The 17,123-nt window shown below is 52.1% G+C and overlaps 1 protein-coding gene across 7 annotated transcripts in view; it reads left to right on the top strand.

The window, feature by feature from the left end:
- The window catches only part of Kifc3 (kinesin family member C3), a 91,753-nt gene extending 74,631 nt beyond the window's left edge, over nucleotides 1–17,122 (top strand). For all 7 annotated transcript variants that reach the window (XM_076915686.1, XM_076915685.1, XM_076915687.1 and 4 more), the window contains 17 exons: nucleotides 6,184–6,249; nucleotides 6,690–6,833; nucleotides 6,927–7,166; nucleotides 7,484–7,657; nucleotides 8,108–8,255; nucleotides 8,333–8,463; nucleotides 9,408–9,519; nucleotides 10,306–10,487; nucleotides 11,098–11,202; nucleotides 12,868–12,998; nucleotides 13,383–13,506; nucleotides 14,114–14,243; nucleotides 14,329–14,558; nucleotides 14,773–14,907; nucleotides 15,399–15,507; nucleotides 16,291–16,317; nucleotides 16,522–17,122. In XM_076915686.1, coding sequence (XP_076771801.1) covers nucleotides 6,184–6,249; nucleotides 6,690–6,833; nucleotides 6,927–7,166; nucleotides 7,484–7,657; nucleotides 8,108–8,255; nucleotides 8,333–8,463; nucleotides 9,408–9,519; nucleotides 10,306–10,487; nucleotides 11,098–11,202; nucleotides 12,868–12,998; nucleotides 13,383–13,506; nucleotides 14,114–14,243; nucleotides 14,329–14,558; nucleotides 14,773–14,907; nucleotides 15,399–15,507; nucleotides 16,291–16,295 — 2,166 coding nt within the window. In that variant the 3' untranslated portion in view covers nucleotides 16,296–16,317; nucleotides 16,522–17,122. The remainder of the gene's footprint in view (nucleotides 1–6,183; nucleotides 6,250–6,689; nucleotides 6,834–6,926; nucleotides 7,167–7,483; nucleotides 7,658–8,107; nucleotides 8,256–8,332; nucleotides 8,464–9,407; nucleotides 9,520–10,305; nucleotides 10,488–11,097; nucleotides 11,203–12,867; nucleotides 12,999–13,382; nucleotides 13,507–14,113; nucleotides 14,244–14,328; nucleotides 14,559–14,772; nucleotides 14,908–15,398; nucleotides 15,508–16,290; nucleotides 16,318–16,521) is intronic.
- The last annotated feature ends 1 nt before the right edge of the window (nucleotide 17,123 follows it).

The following is a 17,123-nucleotide window of genomic DNA, read 5'->3' as shown; positions in this document are numbered from 1 at the left end:
TTTTTTTTTTGACTGTGCTTTAGGGGCCATATCAAAAAAAAAAAAAAAAAAAAAAAAAAAAATCCACTACCAAATTCAGTGTCATGAAGTTTTTTCTCTCTATTCTTCTAAGAGTTTTATCATTTGCTTTCTAGTGTTTGGGTCTTTGATCCATTTGCTCTTCTTTCTGTATACTACACTGTGGTGTGTGGTAAGGGCCCAGTTTCCTTATTTGACCTGTGGAGACACAGTTCGCCGTCATCAGTTGTCAATGTTATTATTCTTTGCCGTTGCATGGTCTTTGCACACTTGTCAAAACTCATTAGAACATATATGTGAGCTTTACGCTGGACTTCGTAGTTCTCCCTGTCTGTCTGTCTGTCTGTCTGTCTGTCTGCCTGCCCGAGCCACACCACTCTGATTGCTGTGGTACTGAAGTACAAGTACCAAATCAAGGTATAGATTTCCACCTTCAGTTTTCTTGTCCAAGATTGGTCTGTTTGGCATCCTTTGACTTCACATATGAATTTTAGAATATATATATATATGTGTGTGTGTGTGATATATACATATCATATACATGTATATGATATATACATATATCATATATATGTATATACATATACATACATATATATATTCAGAAAATGCTGTTATGTTTTGGTAGGAACTGTCTTGCCTCTCTAGGTTGCTCTGGATTTTGTCGAAACCCAGTTTATTGTGTCTTCAACCCATGACCCACGATGACTCTCCTCTACTGCTGCTGTGTTTAATCTCCTTCAGTGACTTTCGTAGTTTTCATTCTGTATGATCTTGGTGTGTGTCTGTGCATGCATGTTCCCCTGTGTTTGCAGGCACACGCATCTGTGTGTGCATGGATAGAGGCTGGAGGTTGACACGGGGTGTCTTCCTCTGTTTCCCACCTTATTTTTTGAGATAAAGTCTGTTACTGATCCTGGAGCTCACCATTTCAGCTAGATTAGCCAGACTGAGTGGCTAGGAAGCCCCTAGAATCCACTTCCTGTCTCAGTCCTTCTAGCGCTGTGTGCTGCCCTGCCTAGGTTTAATACATGTTAACCTTTTTTATTCTTTATGTGTATGCTTGCATGTCTGTCTGCCTGTGCAACACAACCATGCAGTGCCCTTTGAGGCCAGATGGGTGTCAGATCCTCTTAGACTGCAGTTACTACAGATGGTTGTGAGCTGCCATGTGGGTGCTGGGAATTGAACTGGGATCATCTGAGCAACCGGCCACTTAACCCCTGAGCCATCTCTCCAGCTCCCGCCATGCCCAGCTCTTTCCGTGGATGATGGGCACCTGAGCTAAGGCCCACAGCTTGAGCAGCACTTTGCCAACAAGCCATCTCCCCAGCTCCCCTTGTTTAAATTTATTCTGGTTTTCTTTTTTTGATGCCACCGTAAGTGGAATGGTTTTATTTTCTCCCTTGGATTGTCTGTTGTTATAGCAACACAACTGACTTTTGTGTTGATTTCATATCCTGCCACTCTGCTAAAGTTAATAGTTCTCTTACTGGCCTGATTTTAATATCAAATTAGTCACCAGCTTTAAACCTGTTTGCATGAAAATCTGCCTACCCACCCTTCCATAACTGGGGATTGAACCCACAGCCTTGTGCTTCGTTAGCCACGGCCCGGGCCCTGGCCTGCACTTTTGTTTCTATCATTGGAAGATGTGTCTCCTCTGGGCTGACATTCCCGCATGGCCGCTTCTGCATGAAGTCATGTAGTAGTTCTGATTTTTAGTGGAGTGTACATCCATCCATCGACCCACCTCAGCCCAGTGCTGTCCCTCTGGCCAACCTTGCCACCCACTGTGGTATGTGAGGGCACGCCTGCATTCATCACTCATCGCATGCATTTACTAAGAACCAGCCTAGTGCAGGGCACTAGGAATGCAGGTCCTACGGTCACCACAGATCTCTTATGCTAGCCCAGGGTGTAAGCATCCCTAATCACCAAATCCCAAATGTTTCAAAAGTTCAAAACCACGTGTCAACACAATGCCACAACTCTGACAGCTCAGCCCAAACAAAGTTTATTTCATGTCCCAAAATGTTATTAAAAATACTGAAAAATAATCTCAGGTTATATGTGTAATGTACATATGATACACAGGTAAGCAAGCTGCCTAGACCTGGGCTCCATGCCCAAGATGTCTCATCATCTATGCGTAAAATGAAGAATCTGAATTACAGAGAATTTCTGGTTCTAAGCATTTCAGATGACAGCTTCTACTACAAACTGTTTATAGCACAACACGGCACGTGCTGGGCCTTGGTGAACACATTGCATAGATTCCAATATTTAGTCTCCAAGGCCTTGATGCGGTTTCCTCAGAGTTTGGATAGGGGAGGGGAAAGGCAGGAGGAAGTGAAGGGACTTCCCATGGCTACTCTCATGAGCTGAGGTCTAGTTGGGTTTGACATACTGTATTCTCAAATGCTACTCTTGTCCCTCAGGGCTGAGGGGACAACTTGGCACTGGATACAGCTGTGCCGACCAGGCCAGCCTCCTTGGTGGGGCAGCAGAATGAGCGGGTGATTGTGTGTATGGGTTACTGCCTTGATCCCCCAGAGCTCCAGGTGATATACCAATTCAGCCAGGCTCTATAGTTAGTACCCTCGGCAGAGCCTCGCTTTTTTTTTTTTTTTTTTTTTGCCTGCAATAGCTGCTGACCACGCTACCTAGGCATGGTGGGAGGTGTAGAGGTAATCACTGGGTTGGGAGCAGACAGCTGAGAAAATGTAGACCTGAGCGGGCACACCACCTCTACCCAGCTGCTTCTGCCAAGGTAAATGTAGGCTTGTATAAGGTTGGTAGACAGACAGGCCCCAGTCACTCTGCCCATGCCTTAGTTTCTCTAGCTTCAGTGCTTCTGAACCTCCCTAATGCTGCGACCCTATAATACAGTTCCTGATGTCGTGATGATCCCCCCAACCATAAAAAATACTTTTACTGCTCCTTCATAACTGTAATTTTGCTAGTGTTATGAATCGTGATGTAAATATTTTTGGAGATAGAGGTTTGCCAAAGGAGTTGCTACCCACAGGTTTGAGAATCTCTTTGCCAGCTGATAACCTCAGGTAGCAGAGGGATGTTGCCCAAAGCCACACTGAAGTGTCCCCTTCAGTTCTGCTAGACTTCCAGTTCTTTGACTCAGGAGTTATGCACACTGCCCTCTGCTGTTGAATCACACTAAGTATCTACCGTGTATCCCTCCCCTCCTCAACTCACAGCCTCAGGTCAGTTGTGTGTGTGGGGGGGAATGCAGGCATGTCGGGTGTGGTACCTTGCTCTCTGATCTTCCTGTGCCTGTCTTCTATCCAGTTCTCTGGGCATTCCATTTGTTTCGGACACTTGCCTGCTCTGCCAGACTCAACATGCTTGTTCTGCCTTCAAACATTCTGGAAGCAGAGCCTCCCTCCAAGTGCAGGCAGGGGCCTTCTCCTGACAGCAGGCTCTACCTGCCTGGCCCAAGTGTAGCTGGTCCCCAGGAGCCATGAAGGAGTTAGTGGGTTGTGCCTGACAGGGAAAATGGCTACTCCCAACAGGGTGTCCTTTCAGACAACAGAGTTGGGTTCCCCTTCTCTGCTTCCTGAGATGAGCTCACAGGTAACGGGGTCTAATATCTCAGACCAAGCCAGTCTTTTGTGGTCCCTCCCTCCTTGCCAACAAGTCTTCCCATCACATCTATGTCCTGTATCCCCTTGTTGGTCCCAGCAGAGCCAACAGCACTTGAGTTCCCATTGTGATGCAAGAAGGAGCCAGGTTGTAGACTGGCCTGAGGTCCTGTCTCCCAGGAAGCCTTGCCAGCCCACATTCCCTACAGCAGGCAGAGAGCCCAGCCTCAGGCAGCACTGGAAACAGCCAAGGTCAGAACTTCAGCCTTGGGCGTGGTGGGGCGATGTGGAGAGGTAGGAAGTAGATACTCTTATTTTAGGACGGTTGAAATGCAAGAGAAGCCCATACACCAAAACCCTGACTGGAAATCATGTAGAATCCACCAAGCTGTGCTTCGGCAGCCTGGAGGCCTGCTCCTCCTCTCTCCACACAGGCAGCCTGGAGGCCTGCTCCTCCTCTCTCCACACAGGTTATCCTTGATAAGATGCTAGGGAGCTGCTGAGGAGCAGGCTGCACAGGGCAGGCCAGAGTTGTGGAAAAGGATGCTACACACCAAGTCTGATCTAGGCTCGTCAGGGCAGAAGGCCATAGATCTGGGAGACACAGCTGTGAAGTGGCACTTCATACTTCAAACTTTGCCCCCAGGACACCAGTGAGCAAGTACTGGCTTTACAGTTGCCTTGCTGACAAATACTGCAGTTGACCTGATGCTTCCCTAATGCAATGGTAGGACTTCAGGCCAACTTGCTTTATGGCTGCCCAACTCTGCTTGGGGCCAAAAGGTACATGTGCAAGCACACATACAGTCTCTCTCTGTCTCTCTGTCTCTCTGTCTCTCTGTCTCTCTGTCTCTCTCTCTCACTCACTCACTCAGACTGAGTTTTCAGTCCCGTATGGGCAGAGAAAAACCTTGGGCTTTACTTTCCTGCTGGGCCCATGGCCAGGAGTGCCACTAGGAAGGAATGTGTGGGGACAGAGGTGAGTGAGTTTTCTGTCTTAGCTTTTAGGTCACCTGTTTGTCCCCTGGAGGTGTTGGCAGCCTGACTGGCCTTGAAGTCTCTCAATGGGGGCTCAGGTCTCCAAGAGTTGACCTGCACTGGCCTCCTGAGTCTGCAGCATAGGTGGAGAAAGATCTCATGACTCTCTTCTTCCTGACTTGACCAGAGAAGCTAGCATGCCCAGCTAGACACTCTGTCCAATCCTAGGGAACAGTGACATTTGAGGCTACATGCTGCCAAGAATCTTGTCTCATCTGTGATTTTATACATCCAAATATCCAGGCCATACCCACCCCCTTCTTTGAGAGAGAGTCTTACTATGTAGCCCTGGCTTGCCTGGAATTTGTTAGGTAGACAAGACTGGCCTAAAAAACTCACAGAGAAGTATGCCTGCCTCTGTTGGGATTAAAGGCATGTATCTCATGTTGAGCGTTAGTCTTATCTTGTGAGATAAATTTCATGGCACTGGGTATGAGTTCCCTTCAGACCATGGCCCGTGGAGACCCCGTTGTAGATGCTTCTGTGGGAGGTCTTTAGGCATCCAGTTCGGTGTGTGTGTTGGGTGGGGGTACAGTCGTCAGCCTTATCTGCCTGGTGATTAGAGACAATATTCCCCTTTACCTCGTTCAGTAATCAGAACCCAGTACTTTTGTGGCCAGGATATATAAACCTCTGACTCTCAACTCACCTTCTCCAAAGAGACACAGTCAATCTAGAATATTCTCAGGGGAAACCCACCACGCTCTGGCAAATTCTGCTGCTAGGGCTCTTGTCTGTCAAGCCTGTTCCCTAAAGAAGGCTTCTGGGGCAGGCTAATGTGGGCTCAGGGTCTGGGGCAGGCTAATGTGGGCTCAGGGTCTGGGGCAGGCTAATGTGGGCTCAGGGTCTGGGGCAGCCTGCTGGGGAGCAGCCACGAGGAAGGTCTAGGATTTTTACTCAAAGTGTTGTCACACAGAGGGCTGCCTGCACTGGATATGCTGTTTGCCCATGTTCACTTCCACCTTGCTGGTCATGTCACAGTTCTTGGGAAAGTGCTGGGCCTGGACATGGCCCAGGGACTGTAACTGTTCATATAACTTCACAGTCCTCTTAAAGCAGGAGAATAGTAAACATTTTTATCTGGATGGTGGTGGCGCACGCCTTTAATCCCAGCACTCAGGAGGCAGAAGCAGGCAGATCTCTGAGTTTGAGGCCAGCCTGGTCTACAGATGGAGCTCCAGGGCAGACAGGGCTATGCAGAGAAACCTTGTCTCAAGGGAGAAAAAAAAAAATAAAGGCAGACTCAGGGCTTCAGAAGGGGCCTGTGTTAGTGAGGGGTCTTGAGTCTCCCAAGAGTACCTCTCCAGGCCTTCTGCAGAATCATGGCTGGCACATTCTGGCATGGAGAGGGCACTGAAGGCCATTGAGAACAGACTAGTTCACCAGAGTTCCTGGCATAGCCTGGTGCTTGAACATAGGGAAATCTGAGGTCCTGGGATCAGAGGGGCCATGCTGGCTATCTCTGGAGCTGGGCAAGAGGCTGGGTGTGGGCTGGTGGGGTAAGAACCTGGCTTTGTGCCCACAGGTGGAGAATCTAAAGGAAAAGCTCATTAGCCAGGCCCAGGAAGTGAGCCGACTACGATCAGAACTGGTGAGGACCCCAGAACCTTCCATAGGGGAGGGGTGGGTGTCAAGCTGTGGTCACTCTTCCACCTCAGGATGTGGCTGTCTCTGAGTGCCCATGCCCTACCTGGGCTTATGCTGTTTTGCCTCAGATGTGTCACTTCACACTATAGAGCAGGGGGTTGGGTCTCATTTGCTGACGTAAAAGAGGAGCGTGAACTCTGTGCATAAATTTGACTTTGTGTGACTTTCACACTAAGAAAAATAGACTGAGAGGGGCCGGGGCAAGAGGGAGCTGCCCACTTTGCTTTGCTGGCCTCCTTTCCTGCCTTTCTTTTGACTTCTTTCTGAGCCCTGGCCTCTTACTTGGCCTGCTTGCCGCTTTCTCTCCCCGCTTTCTCTTTTCCTCCGTTCTCATCTCTTGGTGCCACCCTGCTCATGCCTCCTCTGGGCCCTGGCTCTCCACAGGGAGGCACCGACGTGGAGAAGCACAGGGACAGACTGATGGTGGAGAATGAGCAGCTAAGGCAAGAGCTGAGGCGCTGTGAGGTGGAGCTGCAGGAGCTTCGGGCCCAGCCGGTGGTGCCCTGTGAGGGTTGCGAGCACAGCCAGGTAGGCTGGAAGGCAGCCTTCACCCGGGGCCTGTGGGCTCAGCTTCTCAGGATGACCCTGTTCCCACCGCCCGGCTGCCTTGATTACCCGCAGGAGAGCAGCCAGCTCCGCGACAGGCTGTCCCAGCTGCAGTTGGAAGTGGCTGAGAACAAAGGCATGCTGTCAGAACTGAACCTGGAGGTGCAGCAGAAAACCGACCGGCTGGCCGAGGTAGAGCTGCGGCTCAAGGACTGCCTGGCTGAGAAAGCGCAGGAGGAGGAGCGGCTCAGCCGGCGCCTGCGTGACAGCCACGAGACTATCGCCAGTCTGAGGGCCCAGTCCCCCCCTGTTAAGGTGAGTGGTCAGATAGGTTGCATCGCCCTGAAGGAATCGTGGGCCCAGGGCAGGTTCCCTCCTCGCTCGCTGCCAGGCAGGTTCTGTGAAGGTGCCAGACCCAGGTGTACCTGCTGATGTCTTTATCCTTCTGGTCAGTTTGTGCCCAGCCTGGGCTCAGTCAGGCTACCTGCAGGCTCCCCTTTTGGAAGATACTAGCCGGCCCTGCGGCAGCCTGTAGAACCAGAACCTTTCAGCTCCTAGAGGTCGATGGGATGACACTCTGTGGGTCAGCTACCTCTAACGATGCTCTGTCCTGTCCTTCCCTCTCTTTGCAGTATGTCATCAAGACAGTGGAGGTAGAGTCTTCCAAGACCAAGCAGGCCCTCAGCGAGTCCCAGACCCGGAACCAGCACCTGCAGGAGCAAGTGGCCATGCAGCGGCAAGTGCTTAAGGAGATGGAGCAGCAGCTGCAGAACTCCCATCAGCTGACAGTACAGCTGCGGGCTCAGGTGTGCAGGCCAAGACAGCGGTAGTGGGACCCCACAGACATGGGGTTCAGTTTCTCTTATCCCCTGGCCATGGGGTTACTCTCTGTTTTCTCATCTATAACACAAGCTGGTCACAGAAGTTCCTTCACAGTGGGGACACAGGAAAATGATCTCAAGGGGCTGTCCCTGGCCACCCACAGGTGTGCTCAGGTTCCAGTCTGCTGAGCATATGTACCTTGGGGGGGCATATGGCCTGCCACCTGTTATGTGCACAGACCAGTTGGAACTGGGGCTAATACAGGAAGGTTATGGCTATACATACTCAGCCCTGCGGGGGAAAAGTAGGCCATTCCATCCCTCTACAGCAGCCAGCCATAACAGTCCATGCCTTCTTCCCGAACTTGCCTTTCCCTTTCTCATCCCCGCCCCGCCCTGCCCCTTCACTGAACCTTTTCCTGGCCTGGCCATCAGATTGCCATGTATGAAGCAGAGCTGGAGCGGGCACATGGGCAGATGCTGGAGGAGATGCAGTCCTTGGAGGAGGATAAGAACCGGGCCATTGAGGAGGCCTTTGCACGGGCCCAGGTGGAGATGAAGGCGGTACACGAGAACCTGGCAGGTGAGCTGGAAGTTGGCCCTGCCCATCCCCATGCCCCTGCCTCACAGCCCAGATACCTAACACCTTTGCCCCATTAGGTGTCAGGACCAACCTGCTGACACTGCAGCCTGCGCTGAGGACCCTCACCAATGACTACAATGGGCTCAAGCGGCAGGTGCGGGGTTTCCCCTTGCTGCTGCAGGAGGCTCTCAGGAGTGTCAAAGCTGAGGTAAGCAATTCCAGTGGGAATTAGCTGGGAGAGGCCAGTCACCTTTATTCAGAGCCCCTTCTTGCCTTACTCCCCAAAGACACACAAACACACATACACATACTGTCCTCTCATGAGCTCCCATCTGTGCTGCAATACCCTTAGATCTCTTATGGTTGCTTGTTTGTTTGAGACAGGGCTTTGCTGCCTAGCACAGGCTGACCTCAATTTTGTATTTCCCTGCCTCAGCCTCCCCGAGTGTTGTAATTACTGGCATTGACACCGTGCCTGGCTTGCTCTGTTTACTTACTCTCTTGGTATGCTGGGGATTGAGCCCTGGGCTTCACACCTGGTAGGTCAATGCTCTACTGCCAAGCTTTATCCCTGGGTGCTCATTTTATTTTTAAAGGCATCCTCACACCAAGTGAGACCTAGCCAATGACTCCAAAGTGTCTCCCATGTGGCTGAGCCTTTTATAGCCGCTGGCTTCTCAAGTTCATATGACAGCTCTGCAGAGATGGATATATTTGGGGAAAAGAAAACAGTTCTTGAAATAATTATGTCAGTCATACATGGATGTGGTAAAGAACCCAGGTCATTCTGAGCATCCTCACTCTTGGGTTAGTGTCTCTATGTCTCTAATGGAGGAAACAGATAGAACGTGTCCTTGTCCTTAGCTCCTCTGGCAAGGTTAGATTTGAGAGTAGCTGAATTGTGCTGTAGCCAAGTACTCAGTCTCAGGTCTTTACTCATCCTTAGCCTGGAGATCTTTTCCTTCATCTATAAAATGAGGGCACTGGCTATACCACCTCAGAGGGATTATTGGGAAAGGTTGGTCTGCTGTGTCAGCCCGGTCTGCTGTGTCAGGTACTCAGCCCAGGCTGGTGAGGGTAATAACACCATCAGGCCCAGTGAAGGGAAGCTGACAGAGCCAGGCTTCTGATGGCACTGTGCTTGCTCCCCAGATCGGCCAGGCCATTGAGGAGGTTAATAGCAACAACCAGGAGCTGTTGCGCAAGTACCGCCGGGAGCTACAGCTGCGAAAGAAATGCCACAACGAGCTGGTACGGCTGAAGGGTGAGTGTCTTCTACTGTGTGTCAGAGCTGTACTCCCTGCTGCTGCTGCTGCTGCTGCTGCTGCTGATTCTGAGGCACAGAAAAACCAGGAAACTTGCTTAAAGACACATGCACACCTAGTATATGGTCCACCTTGGATTTGAACTTGATCATCTTCAAAGCTCCCTGCCCATGGTTCTGCACAGGCTTGGGGGATGTGGTAGGGCACTGTGCAGTGGTGGCACTTACTTGTTCGAGGTTTGGGTGTCGCTGATCTCTAGGTGCTCTAAGGAACACCTGCTGTGTGCCAGCTACTGTTGCAGACACTGGGGAATTAACTGTATCCCCAGACCATAGCCCTCACCATGTTCATGGTGGCCAGGAGAAGGGACAGTGATCATCAGTCATCCAGAGAACCCCAGCAGTGTCCTGTTGCCAGGGCTGGGAACACACATATAGCTGTCCTTTCTGCCCATCTGGTACCCAAGTCCTGCTTAGCATTGCCCATGCCCCTTAGATTCATAGAATAAATCCTTGGTTCATGGAGTTCAAAGTTCTCAAATAGATGAGGAAACTCAAGTCCACAGAGAGTGTTACCAAGATGGACTATACTGTTTAGCCACAAAGTAAAGCATCCTGACTTTGCTCAGAAAGTAAATGTAGTAAGTGAATTCATACAGTGATCTGAGTGACTGATACTATGTTGGTCCCTAGTCTTCGCATAAAAGATGGGACTCCTTGGCCCCTAGTCTGCCTGAATTTGCAGCCTGGCATTGATTCACCCCATCTCTCCATCAACCAATCTAGGAAACATCCGGGTGATTGCCCGAGTCCGGCCAGTCACCAAGGAGGATGGGGAAGGACCTGAGGCAACCAATGCTGTGACCTTTGACCCTGATGATGACTCCATCATCCACTTGCTGCACAAGGGCAAGCCTGTGTCCTTCGAGCTGGACAAGGTCTTCTCTCCATGGGCTTCCCAGCAGGATGTGAGTATGGCTTCATGAACAGGGTATTTGTAGGGACATGGAAGGAACAGCAGAGGAAAGGTTAGACACAAGGGACAGGCGTCAGGGCTAGGTGGGGAAAAATAACCTAAGAGTGGAGGATCATGGGTCACTCTTTTTCCACCTGGAAGAAAGAAGAGAGTGGTAAGGTACAGTGGGAGGCCTTAGGGAGAGTGATCCACACAGAACCTGCCTTACCCAGGGACCTTAGCCTACCCACCCCATAGCCTCACTCATTTGCCAGTAGGCCTGGAGGCTGGACTCCCCTGCCATGAATTTCTTTCCTGTAACAGTCCCATGGAACTTCCAGAACCCTCCACTGTCCCTGACTCCTCAGTGCCAAGGCTGAGCAACATGAACACCATGGGGATCATGCAGGCCCAAGCCAGAGAATGTGCCAGGCACATACTCTCCTTTGCCTTGTTTCAGTCAGGGATTCCCTGAGAAGGAAGAAGCTGGAATTGGGTCCTAGTTCCTGTGCTGGTGATAGTGGTTCTCATGACTGGAGGATTAGCTGGGAGGTGGTTCATGCTGGAGCTGTGGGGCCCCAGCATGCACTGAAACCCTTGGTCCCTGCCCCATGTCTTCCCAGGTGTTCCAGGAGGTGCAGGCCCTCATTACCTCCTGCATTGATGGCTTCAATGTCTGTATCTTTGCTTATGGCCAGACAGGTGCCGGCAAGACATATACAATGGAGGTAGGTGTTGGCCCAGTGGGGAGGGAGTTAGGGGCATAGATAGCTTCCTTCCGTGAAATTTGAGTTTGCACAGTGTATCCTTTGTCTTAGTCTCATAACCACCCTGTGCTGCTGTTCCTTGTACTGGCTCCAAGCTTTCAAAACAATAAGTTCTTCCCAAGAGCCTGCTCCATAGGCTTGCATGTCTCAGGAGGTAGGGACAGACTGTCAGAAGACTCTCGGCCTAGGTCAGAGGCCGCCTTCCTTGCATATATTCCCTGAGCTTTTCTGTGGCTGCCTCAGACTATGCTCAAGGATTCCCAGGATATTGGGATGAATGAGGAGTGGTATCAGCCCCCCCCCCCCAGGGAGGCCCTGGGCCATGGGAGAGACTGGCTACCTACATGACTATAGTTGTGGGAACCTGTGTTCTCGGAGAAGGGCTTTATCCAGAGCATGTGCCCAGAGCCAGCCTTGTAAGGATGGGGCACTTCTGAGTAGAATTTTGGTTTGCTGTTGTTTTGAGACATGGTCTCTATGTAGTCCTGGCTGTCCTGGACTTGCTATGTTGGCCAGGCTGGCCTTGAACTCAGAGGTCCACCTGCCTCTGCTTCCTGAGTGCTTGGATTAAAGATATGTGTCAACACTCCCAGCCCAGAGGTGAAGAATTGACTACAGAGAGAGATAGAAAACTCTAGCCCTGTGGGGTATTGCTTTGTTAGTTTTCTGACTCACTAGAGGCTGCTGTGGACTCCCCCCAAATAGGACTGGGGGGAGGGGCTTGCACAGAGAACTTTTCACTTCCACTGGGCACTCATTATGTTATGACCGTCCCCTAACACCCCTCCCCCTAGTCCCCATACCGTCAGTTCTGGTTAGCAGGGCAGATGAACTAGAAATGGGTGGTGGGCACGGTGGTTCCAGAGTACTTGCTGTCTTGGGCTGGATAGAGTCCAGTTGTCCATCCTCTGAGCGATCTGCTGAGGCATGAGGGACCTGCTCTGACAGAACAGCCTGCTACTGTCCCATCTGGCAGTTGGAGTGGCAGTGAGCACAGTACATAAGCAGGTGCCAGGGACAGCAGCAAATGCAGAGTGAGGCTCCAGCAGGGATGGGGTACCTGAGGCATGGGGGAAGCCTCTGTGGGAGCTGCTACAGAAGAGCTTATGACAGGTAGACCTGCAAGGCCTTGGAGCATGCCTGGCAGCCAGAATATGTGACGCAGATCTAACATGGGAATAGGGTGAGGGAGGTGCCTTCAAAGTAGAGGGAAGGTGTCTAGGGCCCCCCCAGGTGGGCTCCAGATTTCTGAAAGGTGGCCATTTCATCCAGCCTCAAGTCCTTCGCCCATAGAGCCTGGCTTTCAGCCTCCCTGACAGGGAGCCTCCCAGGGTCAATGGGTGGCTCTTTGTTCAACTTCCCCTTCTAAGAGGCCAGTAGACCATAAGCCTTGGTGCTCCACAGGGGTAGTCTGTCAGGCCCTTCACCCCACTGAACATCTTTCATGCTAACTTCCTGACAGGGAAATGCTACCTTCAACGCAGGAAAACTTGCTTATATCTAGTAGAGGGTATTCTGAGAACTGACCAGCAGAAGAGGCTCACCTGTAGGGGTACCTGAGGGCATGGGGTGACAGATGTTGTGTGAACATCTGTGGGGCCACTGGGCCTTTACTTTTGCCAACAGGGTACCCCCGAGAACCCAGGCATTAATCAGCGGGCCCTGCAACTGCTCTTCTCGGAGGTGCAGGAGAAATCGTCTGACTGGCAGTACAATATCACTGTCAGCGCAGCTGAGATTTACAACGAAGTCCTCAGGTGGGCCTGGGCCGGAGCTTGGCAGTGCTGGTAGTGGGGCTTTCTGTTCTCGAAGTCTAAGTTCTAGATAAGGCTGGGAAGAGGATCTGCCCAAATTTAGGAGGTAGGTCCTCCTCCCCTATCTGGGCTCCTTTTGGTGTTGTGGCCTGCACTGTATTGGGTAGGGATGGGTCTTACCCAGTCAGAGACTGGTGATCCTCAGGACTTCTGTGGAAGTCTGTTACCCCTTTTCTGAGGACAGGGGAGAAACTGGATGAGGAGGAGGGGCCAGCAGCCCTGTGGTCCAAGATGGGTGCAGTGGCAGATTCCAGGCTAGGGATTGGGTGCGAGGCAAGCAGAGGCCAGAGCGGGAGGGGAGAAGTAATGTCTCACTTGCCGCTCCAGGGACCTGCTGGGGAAAGAGCCTCAGGAGAAGTTGGAGATCCGACTGTGCCCGGATGGCAGCGGGCAGCTGTATGTGCCAGGGCTGACTGAATTCCAGGTGCAGAGCGTGGATGACATCAACAAGGTAAGGAGTCCTGGGGATGTACTGGAGGCCCCGCCCACCAACAGCTGCTCTGGCGGACAGAATTGGGCTCCAGGGTGGGCTTGGCCACCACCTGACTCTGCAGCTTGGGTGAGTCCCCAGGCCTCTCCAAGCCTGTCTCCTCCTGAAGGAAAGGTGTATAGGAGCGCACCAGTAAAGCTAAGTCAGGATTGTGAATCTGAAACCAGTCTCACTACCTAGAAAGACCTTTTCTCAAAATTTTTCCTGTGGCCAGGTGTACACAGCTTGTCAGCACTTGGGCAGAGGCAGGTGGATCTCTGTGAGATCAGTCTGGTCTACATAGGGAGTTCCAGGTCAGACATGGCTACAGAGTGAGACCTAATCCCAAAACAAAAAATTAAAAATATAGCAAGATGTGACACTGTACATCCTTTTATCCCAATATTTGAAAGGCAAAGGTAGGCAGATCTCTGAGCTAGAGGGCAGCTTGGTGTACACAGTATGACCTTGCCTCTGCCTAAAACCAAACGGTAATTACAAAGAACCCCAAAGACACTTGAGTATCCATGTAAAACACACAGGGTGGCATTGCCCGTCCCAAGGGAGCCCCCACTGCCTTTGCCCCCAGGTGTTTGAGTTTGGCTACAACAACCGCACCACCGAGTTCACCAACCTGAACGAACACAGCTCACGCTCCCACGCTCTGCTCATTGTGACAGTGAGAGGCGTGGACTGCAGCACAGGCCTCCGCACCACGGGTGAGAGATGCACAGTGGCCATCTGGTCAAGCCCTCCATCAGTATCCTTGGGGCAGCGCTGACCTGCTCTTTGTCCTGCCTGCAGGGAAGCTGAACCTGGTGGACCTGGCTGGCTCAGAGCGTGTGGGCAAGTCAGGAGCTGAAGGCAACCGCCTGCGAGAGGCACAGCACATCAACAGGTCACTGTCCGCCCTGGGGGACGTCATTGCTGCCCTGCGTTCTCGACAGGGCCATGTGCCCTTCCGCAATTCCAAACTCACCTACCTGCTGCAGGACTCACTCAGTGGTGACAGCAAGACCCTCATGGTGGTACAGGTGAGGGCCTGGGGCTCAGGCAGGGCCTCCCCAGGCTGTCGGCTCCCCCACCCCCACACAGACCCCCACCAACACCCTCATGTAGTACATAGTCCCTCCCAATGTTCATTGCCCAATGGGCTCCCCTGACCAGAAGCACCCTCTGGTGACCATGCTGCTACCTCTGTGGGTCAGCCAGCTGCCATGGGTCAGACCTGAGCTCTCTGTCCCCTAGGTGTCCCCAGTGGAGAAGAACACCAGTGAGACTCTGTATTCCCTCAAATTTGCTGAGAGAGTTCGCTCTGTTGAGTTGGGCCCTGGGTCTCGCCGCACAGAGCTGGGTTCCTGGTCAAGCCAGGAGCATCTGGAGGTACTGGGGGTTTGCAGGGAGGAAGGGGAGCAGCTTCTGTGAGTGACTCAGGCTGGTACTGAGTAGGGAAGGGGCAGACAGGCTGGTATAGTGAGAGAGGAAGCTGCCACAAAGGTGGGTGAGACGAGAAGTCATTGGTGCTTTTGTTTTCTGAAGACAGGGTCTCACTATGTAGCACTGACTGGCCTAGAACTTGCTTTGGAGACTAGGCTAGCCTCAAACTCAGGAGACCTGACTGCTAAGATTAAGGGTGTATGGCACTACTGGTGACCCCTTCGGCCATCTTTGTCTCGGGGTCCAGCAGTTGTTCATGGTAGATGCATTTTAAATTGTAGATAATTTATAATTCCTGTCCTGTGACTTCTCAAGGCAGCAGTGTCATTAGTCCCCTCTGTAGATGAGCAAACACTGTCAAGAAAGGAGGGAAACAGTGGATGGAGATGAGCCAGGGCAGCCTTGGCTTCCACACCCACTGCCATCTCTGCACACAGTGGGAACCAGCTTGCCCGACACCGCAGCCTCAAGCACGATCCCACTCTGCTCCTGGCTCCGGGACCAGTAGCCGCCCAGGCTCCATCCGAAGGAAACTGCAGCCGTCAGGTAAGCCTGTCTGGGAGTGCACTGGAAGGGAGGGCAGGAGGGAGCCAGGTTGTCCTTTCCTAGCTAAGGAGAAGCTGTTCTATAAAAAGGGAGGAGACAGCCTAGGAGCCAGGCCTAGTGGCTTCAACCTGTAATCTCAAGTACTTGGGAGGCTGATACAAAGAGGACTGAAGGTTTGAGGCCAGCCTGGTCAGTACAGTCTCCAAACAGAATCTGAAAAAGGAGGTATTTGTGCTTTGTGCCCCTAGCATTTGGGAGGCAGAGGCAGGAAGAGCAAATTCTGGACTAGCATGGTTTACAGTGAGTTCCAGGCCAGTGAAAGGTATATAGCAAGACTGTGTCCCACAAAGAGAAGCTGCTTGCTGAGCATACAGGAGCCCTGGGTTCCATCTCACGGAATTCCATCAAACCATTTAGAACTAGACTCCTTCCCTTGTCTGCTGTGGGCAGGGGTCGGAAAGTAGAACTGTTTTACTAAGTCCCTGGGAAGGGTGACAAAGGACCTGGCCCTAGAAGCTCCTAGCATGTGCTACTGACCTGAGGCCCACACTGTGTGTATAGAGCCTTCACCTTGGTGGGGCTCCTCTGGTACCTGATTTTGCTCACCTCCCACAAAGCAGTCCAGACATCCCTAGTGGAAAAGGGAGCCTCGCCACAGGGTGTGACCTGAGATTCCTGCCTCCTCACTTGGTGGCCTGGCTGCTCACTGGGTCCAAAGGGGGTGGTGGCAGCTGGGCCAGTCCCCCCCCTCCCCAAGTGAGATGTCTATCACTTTGATTTCAGCCTGACAGCTGGGGCTGCAGTCTCCAGGTAAGTGGGGGGTCAGCGGCCTGGGGCTGCCCGCCTGTTGCCCGCTGTCGGTTCAAGGCTCTGCCAGGCCTCTTGTATAGAGCGGATCCTGTTGTCTGCTGTCTGTGCTGTCCATGTGCTTCTGCTGGCCTCTTGTTCTGCATCTGCAGTAGGCATGCCTCCTGAGGCAAGAGGCTGAGTGCTCCTGTTCTATTTTTTTTTCAGGAAAATTGAGGCCAGTGCCTGTGTGAGGATGTGCCACGCTGCCAGGCCTGGACCTGGGCCCGGCTACCTGCTCTAACACCCACCATGAATGCAGGAGATGGAGGCTCTCCCGCCCTGCCTCTCCTCAGAGATGAGAAACATGTTCAGAAGGAAGCGAGTCTCTGTGTGGCTCTGGGCACCCAAGCATGGGGCTTCTGGAAGGGCAGGGATGGTACTCTGCCCTTGCAGTGGGGTGGGCCCTCCTTCTCCACCTGGCCCCTGGGCTGTGTGTTCTCTACTAGTGGAGAAGGCTTGAGGAGCCAGCTGGGGGCCAGGGGAGAGCAAGAGCATCTCTATGTACCCTCCTGAGGAGGGGAGCCCTCACGGGGCATGTATATAATGTTCCTAGGTGTACATACAAGTCCTCATCCTGTCAAGGGTCTGGGCTATATTTATGGCTGGCAGAGGCCAGTGTGGAAGGGCTGGGTCCTGTTTATCTGCCTGACACCAGGCACTCTCCCTGCCCACTGACTCTCAACATGTTCCTCTCCCCAAATCCTATTTAAGAACTTTTGGAAGCTTAGCCATTTTTACTTATTAAAATGAATGTCTTTTTACACAAG

The sequence above is a fragment of the Arvicanthis niloticus genome, chromosome 18, assembly GCF_011762505.2.
Source record: "Arvicanthis niloticus isolate mArvNil1 chromosome 18, mArvNil1.pat.X, whole genome shotgun sequence".
Classification (NCBI taxonomy): Eukaryota; Metazoa; Chordata; class Mammalia; order Rodentia; family Muridae; genus Arvicanthis; species Arvicanthis niloticus.
Note: the sequence above shows the minus strand (reverse complement) of the source record. Positions and strands in the feature narration are given on the sequence as shown.